Raw genomic sequence first — 20128 nt, 5'->3', positions numbered from 1 at the left:
CCCGAAGTTTTAACTTGCCGTTTCGAAACGAATTCACAGGCAATTCAATTCAAATTCGCAGCGGAAGGAATGAATGTCAACCAACCGTCAGTGCGGCTCTGAGGTCCAGTCCATTGGCTGTGTGTATTATGTAGTACTGTTGTGCAGGACAGGGATGGCGCGTACTTCTGGCTGCACCAAAACTACTGTTTATTTGTTGGTACACAGAAAACCAGCCTTTCTCCTCACTTGGACTTCACCCAACTCGGACAAGGAGCCCACGACAAACAAAAATATACAATACAATCTTGAGGTTCATACAAAACATCCTCTCCCCTCGTCTTCCAGCCCTCGACCTTTTTTATGTTCCGCATCAGTCGCTCACCGGCTTCATTGCTATCTTTCTCGTGACTTGCGTTTGCCGTTCTGTGTTGTTTTGGTTGGTTGGAATTTGGGCCGCCGGTCGCGAATTTCTCTAATAATAATAATAATAATATTGGCCATCAAATTAAATCAAACTTGACTTAACTTCACTCTTCACCCTTCTTCTCCTCACTCCATCGACGCAACCTCATCAACCACGCAACCATCATCACCACCACCATCACCACCACCACCATCATCATACGCCGTCATCCCGATCCATTTAGCTATTCACTCATCCTATCCGTCTCATCGATCATCCTCAAAATATCTCCCTCGACTCTATCAATCAGATTCAGTATAGCCATCGCTACCTCACCTCAATGAGCACCTGAAACATCAATACATAGACGTCACAGGAACTCTACCCCTTCCTCGACGTTAACCTGTCCTAAACTGTTCACTATCCATCAAGCCATCCAATGCTTTCGCTCCCTATCTCGCCGGCTCCTCCTCCAATGCCTACAATGTCTCGTCGTGTCCCTCTCAGCAACATCCAAAATCATCATGGGCAACCCTATTCCCTCAGCACCGCCACCATCCCTGCGAAACGTCCTGCCAAGCCCACTCGAGACAACCTAGGGCCTCCTCCAGCAAAAAAGGCACACATAGACACCGGTTATCTCGGTCCCGATCAAAAGGAAAATCGCCACACCACTCCATCGAAACTCGTCCTTGTTCCAAGAACCCCTAACCGACAGGATACCACCCGCCGTGATGTTGTTCCTTCTCGTGTCTCTCGGTCCAAGCCGACCGCCAATTCTCGTCGTCAGGTCGAGAAGATCGATAGTCAGAAGTATCGAAAACCAATTCAAACGCAGAAAATCTCGACCAGAGATAAGCAGCTCACAGCAGCAATTGCCGAGAACAACGAAGCCATAAGGCAATGGCAAAAGCATTACCTCAAAGTCTTTCCAACTTTAACGTTCTATCTAGATGAGACCGTGTCTGAGGATAAGATGGCAATGCTGAGAATTCAACTTCGCGACCTCGACTCTGTAAGGAATTACTTTTCAAAGATGAAAGAGCGCGCATGCTAATCATACTTTATATAGACCGTCATCGACCACTTCGACGAAGAAAGGGTAACCCATGTCATCACTGCCAGGGGTGATATCCCACCAGAAACCTCGAAAGAGCAAGAGGCTGCCAGGACAGGCACTATTAATCCAAAGCTTCTTGGCAAGACAGACTCCAGAGCCCCTGTTGCTCCTAGGCTGTATGTCTGCTTTTCCTTTTTTTATATATATCGATTCCAGAGACTAATATGCCATTCTCAGCACTGTATACGAGGAGCAGGAAGACATCCTTGTTCTTGCTCGGCTGAACCAAATGAAAATCTGGAATACCGAAAAGGTTGAGCGTATGATCCACACCCTAAACGAGAAGATCGACGACGACTACATCGTCCCTGCTGCTGCTCCTTTGAAAACTCTCCCTTCAAAGCATAGCAAAGTCGAGGTAACTCGGCCTAAAAGAACATCCGCTGTTGAGTCTACCAAAAAAAATGAAGAAGCCTTAGGCCGATTGCTCAACCAAGACAAGACTCGGTCCAGTCAACCATCATCTTCCAAGGAGATGTACGTTTTCAAAGGACCATATGTCCTTGTCGGTGACGCTAGTGGACGTTATAAACATTTCATAATACGAGAGTTTAGAAACGCTTTGCAGCCAGAAAGTGGGGACTGGCCTCAATTCCGCTCCAACAGGGAGGGCCGTTGTCCATTTGTCTTGGACCCAGATACGAAGAGGGCTTACATGAGGGAGGAGGCTGAGAGAGAGGCCGAAGCCAAGGCGAAAGAGAAGGAGGCTGCTCGTCTCAGAGCAAGGATCGTCATGGAACCTCCACCCCGCAACCAGTCACTCAGGGCTAAGACTAGTCTCTTAAAGGAAGATCCGAGGACCGCTCTTACTGACCGCAGGCCTATTTCCAGTATTGAAAACAAAGTCGACAGAGATATGGCTACTGCAGCCGCGGCTACCGCAGTCAGGAAGACCGAGTCACGTGTTGATAAGCTCAAGGACGCTCATCGTTCCCGACAGGATAATCTTGTCCTCACCGGATATGAGCCAGTTGCCTCGGGCCTTCGTCCAACCGGGCCGACATCTGCGGTTGTTTCGCAGGCCATTTCATCCAACCCTGTCCTTGTGGGACCTAAGGCAGGCACTAGCCGTGATGTCCAACGTCTCAATCGCCGGGTGTTTGAAAAGACAACTGGCGGTATCCGTCAAACCAATACCACTACCGCTCTCCAGGTTGTCGACGAAGAAAACAACGAAGCTAAAGCTGGTAAAAAAACGTTGAAGCGGGCTCGAAGCGAGTTGGTTGTGAAAGAAGCTAGTAAGAAGCAGCCCGTCGCTGGATACTGCGAAAACTGTCGTGACAAGTATGATGACTTCGAAAAGGTATGAACGTCTCTTATACTATCGAACAATAATCGTTTCCCGGTGACTAATAAGATTCTACAGCATATACTGTCCAAACGTCACCTTCGGTTTGCTTCGAATGACGAAAATTTCCTAGAGCTGGATGCGCTGCTTGCAACCCTCGAGCGGCCGCGTAAGAAATCAATTTCTCCAACACCATTCCATTAGACATCGGATGGCCGCTTGGACCTAATCCCAGCATCCACACGCGACATAATTGACCGTGCTACTGCTCGCCTCAGACACATTTACCCTGTGACGACTACCCGATATACGACTCGAAAAAAAATCAACCCAAAATAATTCCCTAATCCTCCAACAACAGGATAAACTACCTGCTGTTTTGTTTCTTTCTTTCTTTAACGGGTGTTAGCTTTTCATTAGCATTAGCGATTGAGCGGCGTTCTCTTTTTCTCATTGTACTCTATTTGTTTTCCGATTTCACACTTGTTATCACCATAAAACCCTGGACCTACCTATTCGGTCTCAAGGAGCATGACATAACCCCCCGCTGCATGCTGCCTTCAATCCTCATCCATTTTCTACCCCCAGGCTCATCATAGTCATAGTTCCCTTTCTTTTGTCACAAGATCTGCGGAGGGTGTTCCTCTTTTTTTTTTTTTTTTTGTTACTAACTGTGGCGTCTATTATTTCGTCCACCGAAGCATTCAAGCGCTCTCTGGAAAAATGGCATCAGCGGATAGCGATAACCTTAAAGGTCGAAACCAGAAAACTTTATCACCACCTTGTTCCTTTCTTGTCTGTCTTTTTGTTCTGTTCTTTTTTTCTTTTCGTCCTATTTTGTTTTGCTTTCTGTCACGTTTAATATCGAGAATATTAGGGGCGAGCATGTACTATAGGTTAGGGGATGGGTGGGTTATAGACATGTACTATAGCGAGCTTCTTGCATTCAGTGTATACTAGCTATTGAGAGGGAGAGCGGATTATCAAGGCATTTCTTTATTCCATCTTCTTTTCGTCTGGTCTTACTGTCGACTCCTTGTACGCACACCCATTTTTCTTTGTGAGCTATTCCATTTGTTTGAAGGAGGAGACCGATATACACGCATATATTGTTGCGCAATAACTATTCGTGTGCGGGTGTATACTAGACTATATACGTACTGTATCCGGACTACTCAAGGCCTATCCCGTATAATTAATTTAGGGATGTCGTGATATCAAAGTTTGCATACGCGATGGTAAGAAACCCTTAAACACACATACATGAGAGCATATTATATATATCCATAGATCCAATTATACGACCGGCTGCTACGCTCAATAGTTCCTACAAACGTATAGTATTCTTCTTAAACTCTACTTCTTCAAGCCCAGCAGGTTTCTCGGGCAGCCCGGCCGCATCACGATCAGGAGCACCATCGCTCCCCTCTCCCGATATCGCCTTCTTTAATGCGTCTGTATCAATATCAAACCCATCTAACGCCGAATTTGGTTTTGCGGTAACAAGTGGGTGTGAGCCGTCTGCGCCTGGGTCGTTTGGTGGTCGAGCACGGTGGATGATTTCGTCGATGACAGACGAAGGGGATAGAGGATTACGTTTTGAATTGTTGGATTTAGCTGGTGGCGGGGAGGTGATTTCTGAGGGGTTGCCCGTTGTAGGAGATGGTGGGGGCGATGAGTAGAAGAGGGGGATTACGAGGGAGGCTAGCGGAGCCGGGAGGAGGGTTAGAATCGCGATCGGCTTAAGGTTTTTCATCGTCTATAGACCTATTTCTCCTCTCTGTTTCTTTTTCGAATCTTGGACATACATAGATGGTTTGCTTAATAGTTGGATGTGCCAGCTAGTTTATAACGTTTATTCGGTCGAGATATTACTATATTGGTAGTACCTTTAGTATGTTCGCGATCTAGATAATGTGGGTGCTAAGGTAATATAATATAATGTAAGCTTCAAATTTATTTCCATTGTAGATATATTGAGCTCCAGGGGTCCATTCTTGTATTCGCTCACAGCAATGGATACGAAAAACTCGAGATAGTACACTACCAGTTAGTCATTTGACTAATACATGCATTTGAAATGTAAAAGTTTAAGTTCGTTGATAACTATGGGTTTTATACAGTAAAAAGGAAAGAAGGGCGAGGTTGTCTTGCATATATTGGATACTGTAACCAGGATTATATTGGTCACGAAGGGATGGGCTTGCAGGTCCTGGGATCAGTTAATTAAGGTTAACTTGTAACTCCTGAAGAGCTAAATAGCTTTAAGCATAGTTTCAAAAATTCCGTAGAAACCTTTGCGACCGTACTATTACAATACTAGCTTTATGTTTCCTATACCAATATATATTATACCATCCTATGTATGCATGATTCCAGCTATATACTTCCAAGTCTAGGTATGAGGCAACTATGTACCTAATATAATATAGTATATATGTGTCATCTCGTGAACTAAAAACTACTGTTTTCATACATAGTTATGTGGCTATAGGTTAGTGCGTTTGAGAACTTTCTATTGTTATCACACATTAAATATCATTGCCGTTTAACTTGGCTCCGGTTACATGGCGCTATTTGGTGCGCCCGCATGTGACGATATCATCAGTCCGATCGTGATGATATCGATAATCCAGAACTCAAATATCGCGCAATTGCACTTTTACAATTATTTTATAGCTATGAGCTTGTCCCCATGGGTGGTTAACCCAACTTTGGTGAGGACACATGTAAGCTAAAAAACGCCGACAGCTTTATATCGAATTAGATTTAACAACTCGATATAAAAATGAGTTCCAACGCGTGATCGAGGTCAACCAGTTATCTATTGAGATTTAGGATAGATTGTAATTGCAATGGTGGTTGACTTGGTTCCGTAGAAATTCAAGGAGGTTCAGTGAATTTCAAGTGACAACACGAAAAATCCAACACGCCAGAGTGCCTCAGTCTCTCAAGTTGAATGTCCATTCGTCGCCCCTTGAGTTTTTGGCGATGGATCGACTAAACGAACACATACTATTCAGTTCAATTAACTATCTAAGGAGTTATCTCCTAAATTAATTTTGCCCACTACCCTAAGATGCTTGACATCATTTAGTTGCGCAAGTAGACTTTCAAGATGCCAAAACTAATACGGGCCCAAATTCCCGGATACAGACATCAACAGCCATACTCGATAAAAAAAGTATAATGGTACATAGGAGAGTCGAAGTTTTTTTCCTATCGTGTCCAGAATAAGTAAAATTGAAGGCAGATGCCGTTTTTATTGTCTAGTCATTGAGCTGTTTTCAAGCAGTCTGTGCGAAGCCCTGCCTCTTAAGTACTGATCAATTGATCGACAGAGCTATTAGATATTTCGGCCGATAGAGAGAACTGAGACGGAAATGGTTAAGCAAGGTTTCGACGTAAGGGGGAGAGCGATTTGTCAGGAGTTATAACGTTACAGCCTCGTAGCGAAGTAAACTCTCGATCCCATAGTGATGAAGCCTGCATATCAGCCGCTCGGTACTAAGATTGCCTTAACGGTGGTAACTGCTAGCATGGATCAGCCCTAGGACCGTCACGAGGTCGGAAACGTGGCATCGGGGTATACATAGGGGAGAATCTGTACTGTCAAAGCTCACGACTCGAGACCAGTCAAAAGTTTAATTCGTCATATAATTCCAATCTACTTACAGATTGTGTTGCCACCCCAGAAAATGCAACAGGAATTCGATCCGAGTCATGAGGCCTCGATATTCTATGCAAATGCCGCTGAAAGAGCCGGTTGAGACTCAAACATCCCATTGGATCTGGGTGAGCTCTCATATCATACCACACGGATTTGGCTTGCAGGATTTCCGGGGACCCCATATCATGCAAGATACTTATTCTCTTTGCAGCGTTCCAACGAGGTCCTATCGATAGTGCTTTAGTATTCAACTAGCAAGGCAGACTCGCACGCTTGATTCATGGCAGATTAGAGTTCATTGTGCAGAAGTTGAAATTTACTTATGCATTGTGAATAAATATACAGGGATCCTGATGCTTACTGCTTATCCTGGACCTATGAAGCTTAGCTCCCCAATTAGACCCACTCGCTTGGTGAACCATTCAAAAACTACCATTTTACGGAACCAAGGAAGATCGATCTGTGTGCTAGAAATCGAGACCATGTTTTGAGTATTGGTGTTTTCCTTGCAGGTGCCGCGAGCCGCATGAAATATTGAGGTTCTGGTTTTCAAAACTAAGTACCTCATTACGAACACGTCAGAAGAGACAGCTCTTTTGGCCAACGCCCCAGCCTCGGGCCGGTCCTCATGAGTGTATCGATCTCAGACTGTTGTATTCTTCATCTGCGGATGCGGAATCTTCTTCGTCCTCAGCATATTAACGCCTTCCTCCTAATGCGAGAGCTCCTAGCCTTTGGCTAAGTGATCCGAGTCCGAGCTGGTTTCCGGCTGTCTTTAACCCCTTACTGGAAACTGTAGACGGTGAGCTGATACCTTTTCTTTTGCAGGAAAAGGAAAAAAAGAGATAATCCCCCCCCCTTCGAAAAAAAAAAAAAAAAAAAAAAAAACTCCCAGGTTTTCATGTTGTCTCAGTCGGCATCCCGAAACTCCCGGCGTTGGACTGAATTCTTCGGAAAATTGCTTTAATTCGAGGAAGTTGAACGACACTACTTGTGTTGATTGGGAGGAAACTATGGCCGGTGGGAAAGCCACCGGTCTAAGATATACAAGTTTGGTATAGTTTGAATGCTAACCATCTCAGATGCTATCGCTACAGTTAGACAAATTCCGCGGCCCGCCGCAAATTCCATGGATGTATATGATATATCTTGGACATTGAGGCCGGGTATCGGATACGAATTTCAAGGTCGCCAAAAAAGAGTTTGCGGATGTGATTCTTAAGATCTTGCGCTTGCAATAGTGAGTTGTAATGTGCAAAATTCGATATGATCAGTAGTTATAAATTTGACTTTGAGGAATATGACCACTTTTGTAAATTTGGCGTGAAGGGAGATTACGGGAAGCTACTTGGTCTTGGGAATTGTGACGTTTTAGTAATTTTTGACTTAGAGGAGAAGCGCTAGCGATACTAGAAATGGGAAAACCAACTTCTGAAGCTTGATAGGCCCCCAATGGCAACTGGTGGTTCCCGCGGAGAGCTGAAGGTAGATACCGAGGAGATGCTACGGCAAGTGGACCTTATAAGGTTTTTTTGTTCTCAAAAGAAAAGAAAAATGACGTGGGGGCGGGTAGGGAGTTAACTTGACTGTTATAGTTAAACGCATCTTATGGTATTATTTTGTCAGTTTTTGATTCGATATACGTATCCTTTTTCGACCCTCTTTCTTCCTTTTTTTTTTTTTTTGGTGGTGTTTTACAGTTGACGAAACCTTAAGTTGACGGGCATTGGCGTTTTCTCATGACCATGGGATATCGGTTTCTTTGACAAAATAGAGCAATTTCGGGTCCTATTCCCATAAGATTACCAGCTGCCGCATCTCGGGAAGAGATCTTAGCAGGCGCGTTAGTGGGTTCCTACCCGAAATTAACCCTGGTGTTTTGGTTAACTAGAGCCCTGAGGTTTTCCATGGTACCATCGAGGTACTTGGGCCTTTCAACAAAGTACCGTGCCATGGAAGAGACATAACCTTGACATATGATCGAACAATATAATAGAACGGCTGTGGGAGTCTGTACATGTGGGGGACCCCAAATCTCAGTCGCCAGATTCCAGACCAATCGGTCGGAAGCCACATCTGGGATCAGGGAGTGAGGAATATGCAGGATACGTGTTAATGTTGGCAAGATCTGATATGTGCTGTGCATGTGCTGTTATTACCGCCAGTTATAAGTCCCTTTTGACTTTCCTTGTTTCGGTGGGTTCTCTCGCTGCTTTTTGTGTAACTTGTGCGGCAGTCTTGGGTACTTAAGCTTAATTTCATTTCCCGGGAGCCGGTGACCTCGGGGCGAAGTCTCGCTCGGGAAACTGCCCACGGTTTTGTCTTAGGAGACACCCAATTTCAGTTTTCCGATATGAATTTCCGATAGTCTGCGGATATTTATTGAGTTTGTGAATTCAATGCTGGCATGCGGATGCTGGTCGAGATTTTGATGCAAGATCGATGCCAGTATCAATATCTGATCCTTAAGGCCAATAAAGCGTTTATGACTAGCGCTGTGATTTCTCTTGAGCTTGTACCGTAATTTAATGTAATATGCATGTTAACTTCCTTACACTACGTACACACAATTGCGCAACGGATCCAACCCCTGCAATGTAGGATGCTGGTGATCGAATCTAGATTATTTTGGTCCATTTCCAACTTGCACAATGCAAGAGACCCTCACGAAACCTTTCCCACCGCATCGACATTGTACATGACGCTAAAATGTTGGTGGCGTCTCGGAAGCGAAGTTCTCAAGGTCCAAATTATGATTGGGCTGGAGCATATGGTTTCCCACTCCTACCAGCAGTTAGCCTTTAACCTTCCCGTCACCCGGCGAGCACGTACCGTCGTAGCTTATGGTTAATGGAATTATTTTCTACGCGATCAAATCAAACTGGTTGTATGAGTCCCGGCACGCACACTTGTGGGCCCACAACGCCCATCGCGCCGCATAAGCCCACCATCAGGGTTATCCCGCTGGTTGCCGCTTTATTCTTTTCTTCACAAGAGAGACAAGCAACCTTCCCAGATCTTCGCAAAATCGCGATTCCATCCCCAGCACGAGCCAATTGGATTAATATAACGCTCGAGAGTTATGCAGGGGTTGCAGAGTGAAAAGTTGGCTCAGCTAGGCGGAGCTGCCCACCAGAATGGCCCGTATTTGTGTCGTATCACACGATATACGCAGTGTTCTTTTTGAACATTGGAGGACCAGAGGGTTCAAAAAGGACAGGGAGGTGGGGACGAAGAAGGGGTGCAGGGCTAGATCTCGGATTTCCTCAAGATCTTGGTTGGGTCCACACGAGATTCCACCTGATCTTATGCGAGCTCTAAAATTCCTGTCCCCTCCCAAGCTCCGAGTTGAACGATTTTCAGGTGCCCAAGTCGACTGGAAGCATAAGACATTAATACACTCACCCGCAAAAAAGTTAAAACGGTCACTTTTTTTTTGGTTCTGTAATTTTCCTTGCAAAAGTTCATTACAGGTCTTTCTATTTTGGCTCCCCTAGTTCGCCCGATTCACGATTACAACCTTTAGAGCTTAACGTACGAGACGGGTCCGGCTCAACTAGCCTAAAACTCTCCCCTCCATCTTACGATACTTAAAGAAATCACCTTGCCTGCGCAAACCGTTATCTTTCTTGATCCTTCAACTAAGTTTTATATAAAAATATCATGCATGCAATGGAGTCACAAGGTCGACGAAAAGCACCAGCGAGGAAACGCAAGGACGACCTTCTGAGAGATCTTTTTGGAGAAGAGAATCCAGATCTCCCAAGTCCACAGGATAGATGGATTAATATTCAGGTGTGACCCCCTCCACACTCCTCACAGCGACGTCTATACCCCCCCAATATCCTACTTCTTGAAAATTGTCGAAAGACCTATCCGTTCTCTTGCACCATCTCTTTTTTGAATTGTGCATAGTTTTCCTGACATATATAATCAACAACCCTAGGCTGTTGTCAGAGAGGTTTACAAGGAGCTTGGCCGCGAGTACGGATTTATCGATAAACGCTGGACCGAAATAACACCACGATGGAAAATCGATTTGAGCAACGAAGTCCTGTCGCGGCTTGCTGAGCCTGACCGACGAGTCCTAGAGTATCGACCCGACGTAGTAGAGAGACTATTGAAGGACCATGTGTCGAATCGAGGTGATTGGAAAAAAGAGAAGGCAAGGAAAATGGTCCAACAGGCAGAGCGAGGAAGCCCCCCATCGGAGCGAATGTCTCCACAAGATACCGGAAGCTTAAGTCCCTACGAAGAAAGGATGGAGTACGAATTTGCAACACCGCGATCGGGCTCGCACCAATCGTTACAGGCATCCCTACCGCCACTTTCTTCATTTGTCGAGGGAGTAGAAAGGATGAGGGGCAGCAGAGCAGACACAAGGCAGGTCTACGAGGAGACACGCGCTCAAAAAAGTGCAGGCTTCGGATACTAGATCTACGAACTCGTAGAGCTACTGCCATAAGCTTGTGTCAAGGGGTGCTATGGTGGAGGTCGGTCGGCTGCATGGGGAGGGCGTCTTGGTTTCATGTTTTGTTTTCTGGACAATTGTTTTTATGGTTTAATAGCTCTCTTTTACACTTCTAGCCATACGTATATCGTCTTCTAGCACTTCTAGTTAACTTAGCATTTTTTTGTATGTAAGCCTTTTTGTCTGTTCTAGATATATTATACAACCCTTTCTACATAAAGTCAGAACACCAATTTCACGATAGGGTGTCTCAACATCAGACGGCTGGGGATTTCTTGGGTCTTCCAACACTGTAAACCGACCCAGGGGAACGGTCCACGCTGGCACCAACGAAACTCCTCCATTTGCTGATTAAACAATAATTCTTCACTCTTGTGACGCCCAGTTCAATCTGCCATTATATTGACGGAAACGGATTGATTTACCCACCCATCATTATAATACTCAGAAAAGGGTTCAATTACCTAAATTTCTATACTCTGACGGTGCTTCTTCAACAGAAGACACGAGTACCTCAAATATTCGGAACAAAATGACCTTTGACGCTAGTAAGCTTAGGAAGTTAATTGTCCTTGCGAATCCACAATTCCAACAGCTGACCACAAAGAAAAACAGCTGCTGGCCTAAGTGTTCTTTGAAAATCATGCCATCCCGTAGCTTAGAGTTACCCAACGCTTAAGTCTATAAGACTACAAGATCGCAAGTTTGTTCGACAAGGGTTTTCAGCCTGGCTCAAACTGGAAAGTCCATGCGATCGAGCCACAAGAGGCTGGAGGTACTTGAGGTTCCTGAACCTAAAAGCGATTGGCATACCTCGGATGGCAGGGGATAGGCGACTGACTTGCATAAGTCGCGGGACATATAGTAATATTATAATATGCATTGCGAAGGTGACAAATGGAGCCATAGGTAAAATTCGCCTACGAACGGCCTTTATCCGTTAGCGGTCGAATCTGGAGAGTATTCATTGTTTCATGAAACGCTTTAATTCGTGCTGACTGATACCTGATAAAGCAAGCGAACTTTGGATGGAATCAAAAGTATCCTGGGCTTGAGGAAACGTCTTCTCCGGGCTAGGCTACTCTTGATTTCAGCAGATCCAGGTACCACGAGGATGACGCCTAAACCTTGCTTCTCCGGATTCTGCGGACGGAAACGCAGAACACACATGTGCGAAAGGAGGAAACATTTTGCATCAGTCGCAAAAAGAAATTTTGACCTCATATTAAAAGGGGCAAAAAGAGACGAAACGAGAATGGAATAAGAAGGTACGGTCCGTGCTTGACTCGGCCCACTATTCCGCCCTTTTCCACCTAAGGAAATAGTCGGAAAGTTCTTTCTATAATTCCTCCGGGACCCACCGAAGAAGGCGGGAGAAATGGATCCCCTCTATTTGCTTCCACAAGCCTGCTTATCAAAATATTTACCGAAAAAATGCTGGGAAAAGCCACGGCAGCCGGGTTCCACTTTACTGAATAGGTCTGGCCCGGGTGAGTGGAACAAGATATCGTGACGAGTTCCGACTCCCGTCCTTCTGACTTTGACAACCCAAGGGCTCATTTTATCGCAAAGTGTTCCTCCATGTCTACTCACCCTCCATCCTAATGGAACTCTAATGATAGATCATTCACGATGTTGAAATACATAGCAGCAGAAAAAATCGTCTAGTCTGCGAGGAATTGGAAGGTAAAATATAGATAATCTCGACGAAACATAGAATTTTTCAAATTGTTCGACTATACCGATGAGCCTCGGTTCCAACTTCTAATTGCGTGCTCTATCAAGCTTCATTCCCTTGCAACCCCAGGTATTGATATATGCGATAAACATTTAGGCCCATCAATAGCGGCTCATAGCTTCTAACTCTATTTTAGCAGGTATTCAGACCCTCATTCTAGGCTACGGGATTGCCCTGTCTACTGATACAGGATCCTAAGATATCATCGCAATTTGACGTATGTGATGGCTTTCCAAGATACCATATACTCGGGGTTTCTGATGCCCCCTACCCTATCTGCTGCAGCGACGGAATCGACTGAGATTGGCGGTATTTTATCTGCGTGCATATACAGACCGTCGGCTTGCCAAGCCCAATGATATATCGAAAAAATTAGAGACCTTGTAAAACTTTGGTGGCTCGGCCTTATTGGGTATACGACAATGGCTGATAACTACGAAATATGATCTATCACGTTGGTAGGTCATTATTAATATCATGATACAGATCATATCAAGGTAGTGTAGCCCATAGTTTATACGTCGCAGATCTCGATCGATTTAGTAGCTAGCTAGTATGCCGTGCTATGCGCAGGCGCCTGCGTATAGATATGCATCGAGATACAATTAGTATCTATCACTCATGCACCACTCAAGAGAGGTATAATCGAGTTTACCTAAACTTATAAAAGTGATGATATATACAATAGATATTTCGATGAGACGCATAGGATCAATTACTCCAAATTTTAAGAGTGTGGGCTTTCGGTGCATTGCATCTTCTTAGCGGGCTAGCGTGTTGCGGATGTTGGATTGATCTACGGTTACACACCCTAACTAGCAGGGGGTTCATGTTCTGCACAGATGGCCATAGCTTTATACTTGCGCACAGACCACAGCTGTGATGTTACATATATTAGTGCTCACGTCCACCCTGATGCTTAAGGAAATATATGCTCCACTTCCGGTGCTACAATAATATTTTATACAATATTTTTAGTATACTAAACGCCTGTAATAAAACCAAATAATAGTATTGTACACAAACTCACGATTAAGTGTCTTGTAAAGCAGGCGTCCCCAACATGCAATACAACCAACGTACTAGACCGATCTCGAGATCTAGAACATTGAATCAACGCTGCAAATTCCAACCTACCCAAGACAAGAACGATTTTATGTTATGCTCTTTTGAAGAATAGTTAGTCGTGCCCATCTTCCATCCACCTTGAGAATATGAATTTCTGATGGCCAACTACCACCGAGCATCTTGCTATGATTCCCAAGCATTTCTTTTATTCTTTCTAAGCCCCGTGCCCCGGACAAAAGATAGAAACAGTCCTCTCGCATTTGGCTTTCGGACATTAGAGATAGTCTTATTGGTTGGCATGGTTTAAATTCCCTTGCGTCAAATAGTTTTCCAGCTAGAAAATCTAGCATTGGTGTTTCGAATTGCAATGTATCGTCTTGCTCGGGGATGAGACGAAGCTGTTTTATATCGCCGGTTGTAGCGTTGTCTGGTTTCACGGAAGGCGGGATCCACAGCCATGCATCGAAGGCCATTTCCGAATCTAAGGGTTTGGCCGGAGTTTTACTGGTCTCGTAGCTTAGGCTGTCAATGACGAGAACATTGTCCCCTGGGGAGCCAAGAGCCGTGAAAAGTATTGGGAGTCGTTAATTTTAGTGCTTTTAACTATATAAACGTGGTAATCGGATGATAATGCTCCACGCTTCTCAAAATTGAGCAAGTTCTTCGATGCTGAGGTGAGTTTTTTCTTCAGTAAAGATTTTTTAGCTGGGGAAACAACGACTTCATAACCCCGTTTTTGGCCGATATGGGGAACGGGGAGATCAACGGTAGGGGAATTTTGTTGGAATTTTGTGATGGCCCGACTTACGGACTTTGTGAACTCTCTGTCGTCCGCAATGAGGGTCGCTTCTGCACTTGCGTCTCTATGTACTGCTGAGAGAAGGATTCGGTCACCTGGGATCACCGGGAGTTGTGTGGTATCAACGGGCTGTAATTTGTCCTTTACGGATTTTGCTAGTAAGCCTTTACTGGATCCCCCCTCTCTTCTCCTAGCATGCTTCCTGGAGTTTGAGTGCGAATGCGGGGTGTTGGGTTGTTCATTCTCGCTACGAGTCTCGAGAGTTTGACCTTGGAGTTCGATAGACTTGGAGGTGTCGGATTGGGCGGGTTGTAAAGCCGTCGAAGAGATACATTCAAAGCTTTCCGCGAATTTGAGACCCCCAAGGGTTTCAAAGGATGTTGTTGGTAGCCCCTGTTCACTGAGATCAAGTGTTCTATGATTAAGGCCAAGGGAACCAAAAAGATGATCGTTCGATTCAAGTGGGATCGCGGCTGCCGCGCCGCTAGTAATGACCTGAGGCTCAGATTCATGCAGGTTTTGAGCAACTATTTTTTTCGTTAGTTTTTCAGCTGGGACTGCTTTACTTGAAGTTCTAGACGATCGTGCCATATTCAGAGCCTTCTACATACAAATTCTGAGGGAGTTGGACGGAGTTTAGGGCGAATAGGGAACCGCTTAGCCGCTAGGTATTGCAAACGTTGAAATTTTCGTCGCGGCTGGCCTTGAAGTTGACTGCAAATGAGCCCAGATCGATCTGACTATTCCCACAACTGACTGCTAGTTTTCAATGAGAGCAGCTACCAGACTAAGAGCAGCTCATTTTATTGAAATCTGGGAGGCTCCAGTCCCCAATAGTCAGTATACATTGGGTTTTATTAATTCTAGGATGTGTTCATGCAATGTGAATACTTGTAGACTTCCTGCATATGCACCGCATAAAACCAATGTGCTTTCCTTGCTAGCCTCGAGGTATGGAATATTGGTTCAACGTTGCACTTAAGATTCATATGCATGATTCCGGCACACCTTTAATAGGGCATGTGTGTACAGTTATTGCTGCAACTCCTAGGATCCTGACTTCGATTTAATTTCAGTCTGATCTTCGTTATTGGAACATACATAGATCTAAACAGCCCCGGGGCTCGTTGCCATTTGTTTCCAACCTAGTAGCTACTAACCTTGGCACCGGTTTCGAGCATCTATCGGCTGCAGGGGGACCAAGAGAAGTACGTTAGGATGGACGTTATATTCCGTCTGCGTACCCTGGACAGAATTGTGTGTCCAAGGACTATGCGTGAATGTACATCTCGATCTCTACGACCACGGTAAATAAGCTAGGGGCTAGCGTGATCGCAAACACCCCCCATTATGAGAGAAATATACAGGGATAACAAAGCAAGAAAAAACATCCAACAAGCATACAGCTTGTGCAGCCCAGGCCGCTTTGACGCATTCGGTAGTCGCTTCTCGTCATATGACAATTTGCAGTTTAAGTTGTAAACGCGCAAATTTAACGCCAGATTGATTGGAAATCCCTCACGCGGTTAAAGGGTTGCGGTTATTCCCTGTACAGATTATCGTTGGATATCTACTGTAAAATGTTACCATTAGCCCTGTTGGTGTATGCACAAATGCTGTTGTTTTTGTGCTTTCGGCCTCTAAATTAAAACATTAAATGTTGGAGGTCCGATTGCTCAAATCTCAGCTAAATTGACCGGATAAGTCCGTAATGAATGTTGGGAAAACTCCGTTAGCCGTTACCGCGGTGTGACAGAGTGTCGGTATTTTATAAGTCTTTAAAACAAAAACGGTTTGGTCGTGCCGTTGGTGTGCATGTATCCAACTTCTGCAGTGTTTATCAAAACCACGCAGCATTGCATTCTTGGAATGTGAACGTCTTGTTGGAACCACCCCGCCACACCAACCCGGCACGAGAAACCCAGAACTTTGGGTCTATCGTGATATTATCTCCATGCTTCCTTGAGCTCTCTCGATCTCATGCTCAGTTACTGACTAGTCGGTCGACTGATAATGTTTTTTGCGAGCAAAATGATCCTTCAGAACAACAGGCTGTTTTCCACAGATATAAGAGAATATCTAGGGCCGAATCCAATATTTACTAATCCCCGCATCGATATCGATACCCATACAATTATGAAATAGCTTGAAGAACCTAAACTGCCAGTCTATCATCATGATATCAAATAATGTTAGGCTATGAGAATCTGTACGCTCTCCACGTTTGACCTTGGCTGGGGAACAAGCATGTACTTTAGTACTATAGTCAAGTATTCCTTTTTTCTTTTTCTTTTTCTTTTTTTCGCATTCACAATCCCGTAATTGCCGCCAGCTACTGTTTCCTGCGTCTAGACTCGAACAAAGGGTCCATAGACGCAGTTGTGCCATATTTAGTCGGCCTCCTATCTGGCCGGTTTAAATATAGCAGCGGGTTTAAAGCCAATGTTTGGGCTTCATCATATTTTGTTACGAAACCGACACCTTCTCCCATACCCCCCTTCAAATTTCACCATTTTAAATTTGCCGTCTTCAGGATATCAAGTAGCTGATTCAGATCATTTCCCTACGATATAAATCCCGCCATTCCAACACTTTTCCTCACTCCAAAAGCAACCCCAACTTTTTCTTGGAAAGGGATTCCTCTCCAACTATTCCCAAACGAACCAACTATCGATCTTTGTCTTAAGCATCTACATGCCCAGACCGTTTTCGAGAAACTTAGCAATATCAAAAAGTTGGATTGCCCATTCCTTTCAATTTAAGGTACAGAAAGAAGGGGTGAGATCTGTCGATTTAGATTTTTGGCGAAAGGACTGCACTGCGGATAGCTCGAGCGCTCCTAATTCCCGTGAGCTGGTACTTCGGAGTACCCTATGCCGCTTGCTCCCAAACATGCCGCACCAGATTAGCCATTGGCGTGCGGCAATATGCGGCTGTCGCTAGGACGGGAAGCTGGTCTTTCCACGTGATAACATAGTTTTGAAACCGTTTTCCAGAAATTTGGGTCAGTTGGGGGTAGCTTTTCATTAGCATTGGTTGAACCTGACTAAGAAATTATATAATACTTTCTTGGAGAAGGAGAGCAGACTTTTTGATGTTAAGATTATACTGTTTTTCATCTGCGAGATCAGTCTATCCCCATTTGACATTCGCTAAGAATTTTTGAACTTGAATGCGTTTTGGCAGCATAGAATTTCTTCCTCCATACGCTTACACCACAAGGCCTTGAGGTACCTAGGTGGGTCATAGAAATATAGATATTATGTATACCTGTCCTTTCTAAATCAATTTACATAGGTCCACATACGCTGTGACTCGACCTCGAGCTCCTTGAGAATTTCCAAATACTACAGCTCCCTACTGAAGTTAGACAGCCCATCTTTTGTTGCCTAATGATATTTTCCGGTCGGTTCGACTTGCTCTTTCGCTTATATAGAGCCCGATTCGATTTCCCGACGTATTTGCCGATCGGCAAGTACGTACCTGGAGACTTATCAGCTTGTATGTGACCGTTTACAAAATTTAATATTTGAGCAACCATCACTATTAATTGAATTTGGCCATGGGCCTATGCGGCCCTTCGTAAATTCATGGGGCTTAGGGGCCGGTGTGTAGCCTCGAGACGCTGGTATGTTCACATTATCACCATGAGCGGGCATGCATGCTGTCTTCTGATTAATATTATTATAATATGTGAAATTTTCTTTGTTAAAATATTCGTAGAACTAAAACCGAAGAACGGTCTCGAATCAAGTACAATCATATTAATACTTTAAGTCTATAAAAATAAATAAAAACCCCCAACAGCCTACGCTATGGCCAGCTCTCGCTCTATATCGTAAAAAACAAAACCCCTGGCCTTATCAAAGCCGCTCCCCAAGCTATATATGCCATCTATGTCTATTGAAACCACAGTCTGAAAGCTCAGTCGGATAAAAAAAAAGACAAACTACCATAAAATCAAGGTGAAAATAAAAACGCCGATGAGCCCGTGCTCCGGTGAAACAAGAAGAAAAAGAAAAAAAATTGAAGGAAAGTGATATTATCACGTTCTCAGAAAGGTTGGATCTTCTATTCCGCCAAACCGGCCGTCTAAAACACCGCAACTGTCGTTGTCTCCTGCAAACCCCCAGTGACACCTTCCTCCTCGCTTGCCAGCTTCAAATTTTGAAAGAAAGAGGTATGTTGCTTCTTCTCGACCATCTCCAGCAAATAGCTCGCCCTAATGACCACCCCATCATATTCGACTCCATACTCCACCGCCTCATCTTCTTGATCTCTTCCTCTAACACCACCACTAACCGCAGGCCCCACAATTCTTCTTCCTGTAACATTGAGTTTCAATCCCATGTTCTCTCCCATACCGACCCAAGTTATCGGGTTATTTTGCTGAAGACCCTCGTAAGTAGCGGCAGAGTCTAGCCAATCCCTCTTAACTCTAAAAAAACTCTCGCAAACGGGAATGATGCTTGTCACGCCTCCATACTCTGAATTCGAAAGTTTTACCAAACTCGCAGAGGCGCAGATTTGGGTGAATATATCCCCAGAGTCGATTGTAACCGTTGTCGAGGGTGGTTGGGAGTCAATATTGAATGACCTGGGTGTGAAATTGGAATATAGGTTGGCGAGGGGGTTACATTCTTCTCCCTCATCGTCTTCGGTGAAGTAAGGCACCTTTTGGAACTTCTTTGTTGCTTCAGCGGAGTTTTCGGCGCCGACATGGGTGCCAATGTACTCGCAGTGGTTGAAGGGATGGTTAACTATATAAACCAGATAAATGCATGTTAGCTGACAGTCCATAAACCAAGTAGGTATATAAATATGAATAATGTTAACATATGTTGAAACTAGCTTACACTTATCATCTGCAGCATAACATTCGAAAATCAATCTATAGCCCTCGATATGTAGTGTATGTCGTAATCGACGGCTAAGGATATATGTAGCAATGTCATGGATAAGTTTGGATGTTCCTGAAATCATCACAAGAGAGCGAGTGGGCATTAAAGAGAGGATCTCCTCGATCAACTATTTTCAAAGAACAAAGGACAAATTAGTATGTCGTACGTAAGCCTATGACCATGTTACACACGTTTTGGGTAGAAGTTGACGACTTTGTGTTCCCAACGCAAATATTCTGCTTTCTGTTTGGGTTTTCTGCCAGGTTTGGATTGGGAAGGTAGCACAAAAAAGGAAAAGCGTGGACATACTTCGCGAGGCAAGTCCTCGAATTGGAGCTTTGGCAGCTCGATTGAATCGATTACGTGTGGCATTTTGTTGAACTCGAAGAGTCTGAAAATGTATTGAATATTGAAAATGTATTGAATAGTGTGTATATTTTATGTAGGTTAGACTTTGGACTAATAATCTCTGGTGCTAAGAGCTTCAAGAAGCGATATAGTATGCAGAGTGAGGATTATTTAAGCGTTCGATTGATCAAGCGTTTCATGCGCAATCAAATCGAGAATATCTCAAAATGGATTAGAATCGAAAAAGGTCGGAACCGATAAGGAGGAAACCGGGAGTGGGCTGATGTGAATGAGGTGACTCGGCCCGTTGCGGTCAATGGCAGACCAAAGGAAAAAAAAA

The 20128-nt window shown here is 44.4% G+C and overlaps 5 protein-coding genes across 5 annotated transcripts; 2 read left to right on the top strand and 3 right to left on the bottom strand.

Moving 5' to 3' along the window:
• Positions 1-824: 824 nt before the first annotated feature.
• On the top strand, positions 825-2997 carry AOL_s00215g861 (uncharacterized protein; the record flags this gene model as incomplete). Its single annotated transcript, XM_011130063.1, has 4 exons — positions 825-1400; positions 1458-1621; positions 1683-2808; positions 2872-2997. The coding sequence occupies 4 exons, from the start codon at positions 825-827 to the stop codon at positions 2995-2997; spliced, it is 1992 nt and encodes a 663-aa protein (XP_011128365.1).
• A 1123-nt stretch (positions 2998-4120) lies between these two features.
• AOL_s00215g860 (uncharacterized protein) lies at positions 4121-4549 on the bottom strand (the record flags this gene model as incomplete). The annotated part of the gene is made up of 1 exon (XM_011130062.1): positions 4121-4549. The coding sequence occupies one exon, from the start codon at positions 4547-4549 to the stop codon at positions 4121-4123; it is 429 nt and encodes a 142-aa protein (XP_011128364.1).
• A 5577-nt stretch (positions 4550-10126) lies between these two features.
• On the top strand, positions 10127-10898 carry AOL_s00215g859 (uncharacterized protein; the record flags this gene model as incomplete). The annotated part of the gene is made up of 2 exons (XM_011130061.1): positions 10127-10258; positions 10410-10898. The coding sequence occupies 2 exons, from the start codon at positions 10127-10129 to the stop codon at positions 10896-10898; spliced, it is 621 nt and encodes a 206-aa protein (XP_011128363.1).
• A 3359-nt stretch (positions 10899-14257) lies between these two features.
• AOL_s00215g858 (uncharacterized protein) lies at positions 14258-15130 on the bottom strand (the record flags this gene model as incomplete). The annotated part of the gene is made up of 1 exon (XM_011130060.1): positions 14258-15130. One exon carries the CDS (start codon positions 15128-15130, stop codon positions 14258-14260), a length of 873 nt encoding a protein of 290 aa, XP_011128362.1.
• Positions 15131-18631: 3501 nt separating this feature from the next.
• AOL_s00215g857 (uncharacterized protein) lies at positions 18632-19812 on the bottom strand (the record flags this gene model as incomplete). The annotated part of the gene is made up of 3 exons (XM_011130059.1): positions 18632-19299; positions 19396-19567; positions 19750-19812. The coding sequence occupies 3 exons, from the start codon at positions 19810-19812 to the stop codon at positions 18632-18634; spliced, it is 903 nt and encodes a 300-aa protein (XP_011128361.1).
• Positions 19813-20128: the final 316 nt, after the last annotated feature.

This window comes from Orbilia oligospora (assembly GCF_000225545.1).
Source record: "Orbilia oligospora ATCC 24927 unplaced genomic scaffold scaffold00215, whole genome shotgun sequence".
Lineage (NCBI taxonomy): Eukaryota > Fungi > Ascomycota > Orbiliomycetes > Orbiliales > Orbiliaceae > Orbilia > Orbilia oligospora.
This window is presented reverse-complemented; position numbering and strand designations above follow the sequence as displayed.